This window comes from Zootermopsis nevadensis, unplaced genomic scaffold (assembly GCF_977971745.1).
Source record: "Zootermopsis nevadensis isolate Lab colony 2312 unplaced genomic scaffold, Znev_1.0 Znev_ptg000020l, whole genome shotgun sequence".
Classification (NCBI taxonomy): Eukaryota; Metazoa; Arthropoda; class Insecta; order Blattodea; family Termopsidae; genus Zootermopsis; species Zootermopsis nevadensis.
The window spans coordinates 9,719,924-9,732,403 of NW_028259152.1; the positions used below are offsets into that span (position 1 = coordinate 9,719,924).

General features: G+C 35.7%; 1 protein-coding gene and 1 long non-coding RNA gene across 2 annotated transcripts; both read left to right on the forward strand.

Moving 5' to 3' along the window:
- Positions 1 to 371: 371 nt before the first annotated feature.
- On the forward strand, positions 372 to 2,522 carry LOC110827543 (uncharacterized). Its single transcript, XM_022059276.2, has 3 exons — positions 372 to 475; positions 888 to 1,022; positions 1,871 to 2,522. The coding sequence occupies exons 1-3, from the start codon at positions 418 to 420 to the stop codon at positions 2,140 to 2,142; spliced, it is 465 nt and encodes a 154-aa protein (XP_021914968.1). The 5' UTR covers positions 372 to 417; the 3' UTR covers positions 2,143 to 2,522.
- Positions 2,523 to 9,744: 7,222 nt separating this feature from the next.
- On the forward strand, positions 9,745 to 12,123 carry LOC110827545 (uncharacterized). The gene is made up of 3 exons (XR_002542389.2): positions 9,745 to 9,820; positions 9,964 to 10,076; positions 11,832 to 12,123. It is a non-coding gene; the product is annotated as an uncharacterized LOC110827545 (long non-coding RNA).
- The last annotated feature ends 357 nt before the right edge of the window (positions 12,124 to 12,480 follow it).

Sequence of the window (12,480 nt, forward strand, 5' to 3'; positions counted from 1 at the left end):
TTTCTTAGTTTCCTTATGCGTGATACTAACATTTATTTGTGATATACATGATTCTAATCACTGCCTGACCGACGGTTATGTTGCTTTAATTAAGTCTCTTCAGTGGACCTAAAATACCGAATCCATTTCTATTTAACATTTATTAATACCATTCTTCACATCTGATCCGATACTATATAAACTATGTTACATAAATAAAAATGAATGTTTCATTTTTACTGTTAGAAATCTAATCATAGTCACGGCGTGTGAAAGTTTCCAGAAGCTGCATCATTTCTATTGCCAATCTTCAGGGGGTTTACTAGAGTGACAACACGTCTCTGCGTCATTACCATGCAGTGGCAAACACCCTAATGGCCCCTATAAATATACAGCATTCTGAACATCTAATACCAGTCGGGTTCAAGGCTCCTGAAAATGAAGAAAAACACCGTCGTTGTCGGCATCCTGGCACTTGCAACTGTTCAAGCGGCCAGTAAGTACTCAGAGTATTGTACTGTAGCAACTGTACATTTCAGTTTTCCTTTCAAATTTGATTTACGTTACAACGTTAGAAAAGTCCGATAAAATCAAAGCGGGTTTTAACTGATTATAATATACAAGTTTCTAGGAAATACTGATTAATTATATTAATTTAAGCTATACCATAAGGATAAAAAGAAAGAAACATGTAAGGATTTTGCGTGGAAAAAATAAAACAAAAATAAACATATGGTCTCTTTACCTCACTGTAGACATTTGAGACTAACTCCTTCATATTCAGAAACCTTACTTGGGATATAATTTTGACTATAACCTATGAACTATGTAAATAATTACACAAGTCACGAAACCTACAAAATGTTCACACCGCGTGCCGTAAGTTTTAGTTTCGCTCTACTCCACAGGTATCCCGTCATCAAACAAGGAAGCACCACTTCAAGTACCTCCTGGTCCCGCATCGGATATTGCAGAACATACGGAGGTTGAGAAACGTCCGCATGATGCTGAGATTAATATCAATGACGCCACTATTTCAGATGGTACGTATATTGCCCTGTCGGGGACTGAACATAGACCTACTTAAACAGCACAGCCACATGTCAGCCAATCATCCAAGAGTTTTTAGGTGTTTTTTTTACGATTTAGAGCAAGTGAGTACCTCTTTAGCGTCAATCAATCTAAGGGAACGTGCTACTATCGATCATTATTGTTTGAACTATTTTATTTTACAACCTTACGATGTAACCTTGAAACTTACATGTACTCTGCAGAGTACAATTTCCAATCGTGTTTCTCTTGACATGTTAAACGGATATAATTTTTTTGTGAAATTTATTTCCATGTGGACCGCAATAAATCGACCAGTGTAAAGCTGACCGTTCACCTCCATCTTATTCTAAGGTTAAACATGCGTGGCATTGTACCTCCATTTTTACTTTATTATCAGTCTTAACACCAAGACAAACTACGCAGCCAACGAAGTCACTGAATGACTTTCTCACTAACAGACAAATCATGTGGTTCGGGTACTGTATTGAAAAGTTTATATTGTTCAAATTCAATAAATTCGTTGATTTTATAATCCCAAAGGTCCTCTACCGCGTTTGCAGAAGATTGCCACTGGATCTTAGTTTAAGCCAGTTGAATCCAGTCCACAATTTCACACCCGGCTTCTTTCTATTTTAATGTTAAATCTGTTCTCTTATCCACGTAATTATCCTTAGTTCTTCTTTTCCTTCAGACTTTCCAACCAAATCTGAGTACGTATTTCTTGTTTCCATCATTCAAAATAGGTCTACATGTCCCGCTCATCCCATCCACCATTTTTTCCTTTAAAGTGACCAACTCCATTTTTCTCTGCATTCAATGGCTGTGTTTGGTTTTGCAGTTGTGAGGTCGAAACGTCAGTTTGGAGGTTTTGGATTTGGAGGTTCAGGTTCCCAAGCTGCAGCAAACAGTTATGGAGGAGGGTACGGCGGGGGAGGCTACCCCGGTGGATTTGGTGGATCTGCTTTTGGAAGCCCTGCTGGATACCTTGGCGGTGGTGGTGGTGGATTTGGTGGAATAGGACCATACGGAGGCATGGGCCTAGGATTTAGTGGATCCAGTGCACAGAGCTCTTCAAGTGCTTTTGGAGCTGGTGGCGGCCTCTGGGGCTAAAAAATTTGTTTATATGTAAACTAGAGACTATACGTAACGTCTTCAATAATTCTTGGATTCTTTGATGCTATATGCGAGATATCTCGGTTAGAAGCACTGCCCCTCCAGGTATGGACTTATTTGTTGCATAAGATGAATGACTGAAAAATGTCCCGTCATCTTTCAACGATCTGTGGTTATTCAGAAATGTAAATTATACATACATGGAAAGTGTTAATAGGTTTATTATTATATCAGAATATTTTCATAATGTCCAAATGCAATACCGTATTTACCTGAATATGATGTACATTTTCACTAGAAGTATCTTTATGTAAATTGAGTGCACGTTATAATCACGCAAGTTGAAATCACCCCATAAATAAAATCAAATATAAGACTTCCGGATACTTATTTACTAGGCCATAGCCTGTTTAAAACATTCAATAGATGTAACAATACTGATATGTACATATTTTCCTTCGATTCACCCTTTCAATACTGGGATATTATAGTAATATTCAGTGTTGTATTGAATTCTAGAAGAAGTAGCTAGTGTGTTAAGACTTAACTTAAATACAGGCCTAACCTATAGATTAATATTTAAGAGACTTTCAGTGAAAGTTAACCACGGAAAGTCTATTTTTCGCTAATAACAAAAAATAACATATATATATATATATATATATATATATATATATATTCAGAATTATGTTATGTTAAATGTAGGGTTTAGCCTATTTAACAACGCCATCAATAGCTCATATTATGTGGAGTCTAAGTATAAGATGTTTAATAAACAATGAATTCGGAAGAATGTGAAAGGAAACGCTCATGGCGTAATTAAAGATACTATCCCAGTATTTACCTTGAGGGACTGAAGAAAGCCACGAGGCACCTATCAGAATAATCTTATCTGAACAATGTTTGACCGCTGGACCTCCGGAATAGGAATGTTGAGATGGGTGAGACAAATTGACATTGACACTGAAATTTACAAAGTCTCTTCTTTACAATGTTGGGCATTATAAAACTGTAGTAATACAATTTCAATTAAAGTTACTAATTCAGAGATCTAAACTTAGTTGAGATTATAGTACTAAATTGTAGATGTAGAGGAATGGAGTGTGATAATTTAGACTGATAGAACTGGTTCAGCGAGCGTAATAACGAGCCGTCAGGTTCCATAGAAGTGAGAAGTGGGGAGGTTCTTGATCCGCTGAACAAATATCAACTTTCAAAAAGTACGATTCAGACACAGAACTTGAACAGAACCATAGGACACCCAGGAGGACGAACTGTATTTCCAGGAATCACTCCTTAAGATAAAATAAGGAAATCAAACTGTTTTGGAACACTACAGAAATGGAACGGAGATACAGGTTTTGAATGAGAGAGACAAACAACATTTAGAAACAGCACAAATAAAATTTTTAAAAGCGCTGCTGAAATTCACAAAATTGGAGCAATTAAGAAACACAGATACAAGGGAAAGATTGCAAATCCAAAATACAGACAACTCTCCGTTTACAAACTCTCAATTTACGAACATTCGCTATAATGAACGTCATAATTTATTTAAAATTTCTTAAAGTCGCCAATAGATAGAGTTCCTTATAAAGCGAAATGCCAAACGCATAGTGAACATAATTGTAAGATTTAAATAAATAAACTTTAAAAATGTATTTATTACAATAATTATGAGAAAATTATTACATGATAATTATACAGAACCATTCTTGGATATTAAAACTGATCTAGCCAGTAAAAGAACTTTGGTTTACATGCCACGCCGCGTAGAATGTTTTCACGTGGGAAAGAAATCGGTGATTCCCCCTATTATAATATAAATGGATCATCACTAGGTTATCTTAGACGGTCAATTGTAATTCTTCATTTGGTGACTTAAAAATATATTTTTAAAAATTTAAGCGATCATGGGTCCAAAGCCTACCAGTAGTGCTGGTACTTATAAACTATAACGCATACATACGAGGTGCGATCGGAAAGTTTCTAGACTGCGCCTATAAAAACCCGTACACTTATCTCAGGTATTAAATTCATCCATCACCCTCGAAGTAGTTCCCCTGGGAGTGAACACAACGATCCCAGCGCCTCTGCCAAGCCTGGAAGCATCCCTGGAAATCATTCTTTGTCAGCCTGTCAAGCACCATCTGCGATTCTGCCTGAATCTCTTCTATCGTCTCAAATCTCCTTCCCTTTAGCTGAATTTTCATCTTTGGGAAGAGGAAGAAGTCACACGGAGCTAAATCCGGCGAATAAGGAGGGTGCGGGATGACGTCCATGGTGTTTGAGGCCAAAAACTGCCGAACTTTGAGGGCGGTGTGCGCTGGCGCGTTGTCATGATGCGTCGCATGTGGAGTTCTTCCTTTAGAATCAGCTGACAGGTCAGCCCCACTACATAAACCATCTAGCAAACAACGAAGTTACCTATCGCCCTGATTACGGACGTAGCAAGCACCTCTGAAACGTCGGTGAACTTCTACCAGACTACAAGGCACATTACTTTACCGCAGAAAACATTTATTTTCATACTCTTTGCCGTGAGAACCTGGAATGTTACAAATATTGAAAGTTTGTCTTAAAATGGCATACACTGCAATCGATCACAAGACATCAATTTTGATGACAAACGTTCGCCTCCCACGGACTTCATTTCATTAATTTTTCATCTCTATAATTTATTTGACTTCAACCACCTGAATTAATATTAATATAACAGACAATATAAAGGCTGTGTATAATATGGCAACCGATTGCCTGCAGACATGTGTAGAGCCAACTCCCGAAACGTCGTATACCGAAGATAGCTATCTTGTGGTTTGAAATAACATGTAAACTGTTAGACATTTACCGAAATTTCATATGTTTCTGCTGCCTCTATGAACAGCGTCCTGAAGACAACCATCTTCGTACTCACCGCTTTGAGAACGTTAAATTCTACGTCACATACCGGTTTATAAAATGTATCTGAGACCACGAACAATGTTCAAAATAATGTTGATACAATAAGTAAACCACTGTCATACATTTTTAGATAATTATTTATTTATCTTATTTAATTTCTCTTTGATTCATATTTGACTTTTATTTGACTGTATTTTTATTTACCTTTGGAGGAGTATATTCTATTGTAAATCATGACTTAATTACTTTTAAAATTATAATTGAATAACATATACTGCGTACTGATTCATATTTCCTTTGATTTTCTGTTCCATAGAACTTCCTTCGTCAAAATCAGTTAGTGCCTACTGTGTAGCGTATAAGTAGGTATTCTCTAACACAAAGAAAACAAATTGACGCTAATAATCAACACCGTTGTATTAAAGACACGTGTATTTTTACGCCAGAACAGAAACAGTCAGAACTTATTTTTCTTTAAGATGGTAAAGTTGCGTCATATTGTGATATAATAAGTATATATTAAATCTTGTCCGTCCAATCACAATAATTCTTATTAAATATTAAAATATTACAATAATTAACATTTAAAATATTTAAAATATTAAATAATGTTCTTTATCGAAATATTCGATTTACATTAGACCATCATTTTTCATGTTTCACGACATGTTTCAGTTCCTAAAAAATCTGAAAAAGAACATCATTGGATATCTGGTAAAAATCTGATAAAAATGTACGCTAACATAATGTATGAAAATTGTATTTGAATTATTTATCGTTTTGAAGCTTTATATAATTATATACACCTGAGGATGGTTCTTTTAGGAACTGAAACATGTCGTGAAACATGAAAAATGATGGTCTAATGTAAATCGAATATTTCGATAAAGAACATCATTTAATATTTTAAATATTTTAAATGTTAATTATTGTAATATTTTAATATTTAATAAGAATTATTGTGATTAGATGGACAAGATTTAATATATACTTATTTTTCTTTGTAAGCTATTTTGTTGAACATAAGCGCGTTAAATCATGTTTCTAGGATCTGTAGATCGTAATGAGATATATAGTTTATGTTATTAATAATTTTATATATTATGCACCATTTCTAAGAGAAATGAAGTTCGATTTCATTTTATATAAGAAGATTTATATTTTAACCATAAGAATAAAAATTAAAATGTAATTATAATTTTTAATTTAGCATTCACATTCTAAAATTTTTCGAAATGTAGTTAATATTTTCGGAGATTAAACATGGAAACCTAAGATAAATACGCAGGTACGTTCTGCTATTGTACTTTAATTTATGTACTTTTTACTAAGACCGCATTCCATACATAAAACAAATTCTCTCGCTTTATTTTTGAATGAGGCCGGTCTTGAACCAAACACATTAGTTTATGTTGACTAACATTTATTTTAAACGTTTCAAGTGGAATGTTGCTAACTTTCTTCATCACTAGAATTTTATGCTGTCATTAAGCTAGGTCTGTTTCCACAATGCGTAACTTAATCAACTAATGGACCTAGAATGATATTAGTTACTACGTAAAATCATGTTACGAGTACAAACACAAGACGATTACAAGATGTCTAGAAACGTGTTAAACATTTCGCCGTAGGCATAGTTGTTTATTAGGTACCGTACCATATAAATAATATTTAAATTTATTGATTCATACGATATTTAATGACTCAATATCAACTTCAATGATGAAAATAATATTACGTGCAATTAATTAGTTTCCTATAATAATGCCAACCTAACCTTCACATATGCAGAATGCTCTGAAGATCCAAGTCATGGCGGTAAACAAATTTGTGGAGATAATGCAAACTAAATCGACTGCAAAGTTTATTGGTCGAACTGTGTTTTATAAATCTTAAACAAAACATCTTTTTCATGCCTGTTACTGTCTCATACCACCAAATCCAGCTGCTCAAGTAACCGCGATAATTTCTGCTCACAATTCTAATACAAATATAATTTGTATATCACACTACAGGGCTAATTAATAATTATATCAATTTAGTTACCCATTTCTGTGATAATTTCCACAAAAATTCCCGTTTTCTGCTTATGAGACCCAAAGGACATCTGTCCTCGTTCAAATCGTTTGTGGTTATCTTCACTTCCTCAGACAATATATGGTACAGTACCTTTAAAAAGAACACGACAGCTTCCTTCTGCTACATCTGTACATCCAAATCAATTAGTTGCCGTCACCTTTTCATTCCATTGTGCATAACTTAAATAGTTAAAGAAGTACTGTTAAACTAAAAACGACAACACTGAAAAAAAATTAAATGTTTGTTAGCGTTCTACTCGCAAGCCATTTTACGTCTACTTTATCCATTTCTCGTACCTTCTGAAGCTAAATAACCTCACAATCTGAGGCAGCGCCATTAAATAACCTATGATTGAATAAATTGCATTAAATCTGCAACCGCCAATTGTTTCTGCTTTAACAGAGTTTTTATAAATGTGTTTTCTATACAAAATGCTTGTGGTGTGATCATTAGGTCTTTATCTGACTGCGACCATGGAAAGTCCTTAATGAATACCATGTTCAGACAAACGCGTATATAAATAGGAGCTTCTACCGAAATGAGGAGAATACTGTTTTGTGACGTGATATTACGATGGAAATTTGGATCCTGCTATTAGTGGCAGCCGTTGCCATGGCTGCCAACATTGATTGTAAGTATTATAGAAAAGATCCATGACAGCTTCGGACATGTATTTGTAAATATTTGAATTAATTTTATTCTTACATTTTGAATATACAATAGAAAATAATATACCTTAGAGGAAATTCCAGTAGTGTTGCAAGAAGTCTGCTTTCGTAACGCATTTATAAATATTTTTAGCGCAGAATTTTGAATTAAATTTCCATATCCATGTGAAAATATTTCTGCATGGACGAGATGTTCAAAAAATGCAAAGAATTAATACAAAGGAGCTTCAAGCACATATAAATACAATCTAATTCTTCGATTTCTTCCTCAAAGAGCATATGGCATTTCTGTTACAAAAACTAAAAAGCAAATTTCAGAGTAACAATGGCTTTTCATTCTGAGAAAAAATAAAATCCATAAATTAAATGCACTGTACATAGAATATCAAGTCATTTACCGTTAAATCCCATGATAAACTTAGTTGCTACTGTGCTTTCAGTTAAATAATTATATAATTGACATTAATTTACAACATATCTTACATTTCGCAGCGCCAACAACAGACAATCCTAACATATATCCTCCTGTATATTCAGAATATGATACTATTCACAAGTTACCCAATAAAAATCTTCCCAAAACGTCTCAATGCAAACCTGTAAATCCCAAAACTCAGAGAGTATTGCAGCAACAAAAGGATCCAAAGTTACAGTGTGCAACTCAGAATTCTCAAGAACAAAATCCCATTCACTTTACTGTACCTAACGTTGCAACAATACCCACGACTACTCAGAGTGTCAAAACACCTCAGGGGCATATTTCTCGCACTAACACTGACAAAGCGTCTGCCCCTGTTCATCCGCGCATTCAACCTTACGTTAACACTTACGAAAAAATCCCACTAATGTCATTAATGCCCGCACCGGCACTTTCAAAATCACTTATCAGGCTTGTTCCAACCTTATCTGCACCTGCAGGTCCTAAACATACTCCACAAGTCCCCATTACCACTCAGAATGTTCCAGTATTGATTCCTACCCATACAAATGCTCCTCAAGTACCATTTATTTCTCAGAATGCACCGCAAATTCCTTTAGTGCCTAAATATCATATTGAAAATTCCCCCTACGTAATACGGAATACTCGCAAAGTAGCATTCGTTCCTGAAGTTCTTAATGTAAATGTCCTACAAGAACCACACACTTCTCAGAATACTCCTCAATTTTCCACAACAACAGAAAATGCTTATTCATATGTTCCAAATGTACCACTCACTTCCCAGATTATTCAGATTTCTTCTGTGGCAGACAAATTTCCTATAAATCCCACAGAAGTACCGGTAACATTTGTTTCTCAAAATAAACCTCAGAATTTCTCCGCGTTTGTAAATAACAATAAAATTTCTGCAGAATTACCATTTGATTCTAAGAATGCCCCTATGAACCCCCAAACTTCTGTAAATAATACTCCTCAAAATGACCCCAAAGTAACACCAGTGCTTGTAAATCTTCAAAAGAACGTTCCAGAAGTTTATATTGCTGCTCAGAATGTTTCTAATAATATACCAGTAGCTTCTTTAGAAACCGCTAAGAATTCCCCAGAAACTTCCGGAAAGACACGTAATCCCTTTCATTGTCCCACTTTTATCAAGAAACTATCAGAAAATAAATACCCTGTCCTTGTTTTTAAAAATGCCCTCCATCCTTCCGAAAACATTAAAGAACATTACGAGAAGACATCATCTGAACCAGACAACAACAGATTCTTCAGATGTCATCGGGAAGAAGAAAGGAGTTTCATGTCCTCTCCTGCATGGTTGTCATATCACTGTCATAATGATGATATTCCAATTAAACTGTTGGTTGAAGTGCCAAGAGCCCTTCGAGATGAACCAATTATTGACGTCGAACTCTATACACCGTATTCCCAGTTGGTGGATGATGCCTGGAATAATAAGTATGAAGGTGTGGGGAAAATGACGTTCCTGAAAGACCTGTTGACACAGTGTTCATACGGAATGGCTGTTGTTAAACCTGAAGGATCGTCTACCCGCTTCATCCTTATGCCAATTGCAGCGCCGGTGGTAAGTTCATTGTACCTAAAATAAAAGTGTAATAAGCAGGTCGTATCTGTCTTTTAAGATGTTTTAATTCGAGAATCAGAGGATATACTTTTCTGTTAAGTTGTAGCACCGTGTAGTCTGATAGAATTTTACAAACGTTTCAGAGGTCCTTGCTGCCTTCATCATCAGGGCGATGGTTGGACATCTAAAACGTCGGTAAACCACCAGACTAAATGGCGCTATAACCCAGAAGACAGACATCTTCATACTCACCGCCGTGAGTATCTCAAGTCCTACTGAAACTTATTTCTTAAAATTATTTACTTTGTACTACTTTTCCGAAGCTGACATTGGTTTCTTAATTAGATAATAGCATTAAACATAATCCATTGAGTCCAGTGGATGGAGCCCAGCTTCCGAAACGTTTATTTAATGAAAAGCGTGTAAGGAAAATGTATCAGTTTAACACCACAGCTTCGTCAGGAAACTTTGGATTAATGTTATCCATAGATTGTTTGTTGATGAAATATCGTGTAGGTGACGAGTATAAATTTTGCATTTCTTGTATATAGGCATTTATGTTGCTTCTAGTTATTGTTAAATATTAATATCATTAACATTTACACAACTCTTATTTTAAAAGAAAATTCGTGATATGGTTACATGATTCGAATTTTGTACATCTTCTTCACCATCTCCAGGCCATTATTGATTTACTTGAGTCGCTAGGCACATTCTGTATTATAAATGAAACTTATTCAAACCTAGATGTAATTCTGTCAAATTGGTCCATGTCCTTAACATGACGCATAAATATCGAAACGTATAACCATGTAATATTGTTTAAAAATAAAGAGTAGTATAGATTGTAATAAAATTAAGAATATTTAATAATTAATTACGGAACCTTTGATTATGTACTTCCCTGTCTTTTGTCGTTTAATCTATTTAGAACTATAACTATCTAGAAGGATTTGAGGTTTTCACAGCGGTGAGTATGAAGATTTCTGTCTTCTGGGTTGTTGCGCTGTGTAGTCTGGTCGATGTTAACCAACGTTTCAGAGGTCATACTGCCTCCGTCATCAGGGCGATTAAGTATGAAGATTTCTGTCTTCTGGGTTGTTGCGCTGTGTAGTCTGGTCGATGTTTACCAACGTTTCAGAGGTCATACTGCCTCCATCATCAGGGCGATGAGTATGAAGATTTCTGTCTTCTGGGTTGTTGCGCTGTGTAGTCTGGTCGATGTTAACCAACGTTTCAGAGGTCACACTGCCTCCGTCATCAGGGCGAAGACTTCTGTCTTCTGGGTTGTTGCTCTGTGTAGTCTGGTCGATGTTTACCAACGTTTCAGAGGTCATACTGCCTCCGTCATCAGGGCGAAGACTTCTGTCTTCTGGGTTGTTGCTCTGTGTAGTCTGGTCGATGTTTACCAACGTTTCAGAGGTCATACTGCCTCCGTCATCAGGGCGGTGAGTATGAAGATTTCTGTCTTCTGGGTTGTTGTACTGTGTAGTCTGGTCGATGTTTACCGACGTTTCAGAGGTCATACTGCCTCCGTCATCAGGGCCCTGATGACGGAGGCAGTATGACCTCTGAAACGTTGGTTAACATCGACCAGCCTAAACAGCGCAACAACCCAGAAGACGGAAATCTTCAACTATCTAGAACTTCGTCCTCAAATGTCATCAGTAAAAAAATAGTCTTCTCGGGCTACCAATAGTGTAAGTTGGTTAAAAATAGAAGACGTTTCAAATACCTACATCATCAGGGCTATCATATAACTCACCCATCATAACCCTGATAATCGTGTCAGCTCGTTAAAAATCATGATGGAAGCTATAATGCGTGTGTTAACTTCAAAGCCTTGATAATAAGGGCAGAAATGATCCCTGACACATCTGCTGATAGCACGAGAAGACTTTAGTAATGCTAGTCGCCCTGTAAACTTTAGATCACAAATCATCTGTCGACTTTATTTCCTAAAATATTAGTAAATTCATATGCATGAGTGATTAATACTTAAATCTTACAGATTTGCGGGCCGAAACTGAAGTTTTAGAAACAGAAGCTGCAGTGGCCTTGACCAACTTACCAGGTACATCAGGTATGGATACAAGCTAATTCCGACAGAGTTGTAATCCGCGTCTGACTCCCGACAAATGACTGATGCGTTTACATGGGCTACCACACAACCTGGTCTTGACTTCAGGAAGAGGGCAGGCCTGGTTTACATATTTTAATCAAATAATTTAATATTTCCAACTTATTTCAAACACTGCTCGAAATTTGATGCTGTACCGAATTAAATAAACACGTTTCTTATATTTGTTGCATATTCTTCAAAATGTTTAATTAAACTTTTTTTAATTTCAAAGAGTCCGTCGATTCTTATGTTATTTAAATACAAATTTCAAGGATTATATAACACCGATAGATTCGTATGATATTTAAGAACACTGTTTTAACTGCAAAGATTATGTAGCATAAATAAGTTCATGAACGGAGAGTATGTGATGAATTGGAAGGCAGTGACTCGCCTTGACGATGGAGGCAACAAGTACGTCTAAAATGTTGGTAAACTTCTACCAGTCTACACGACGTTACGACCAAAAGATTTCTTCACTTAATTCCTAATTCTGTTTCTCGGTGAAATATTCGAAGAGAGGATATCTTATCTTATG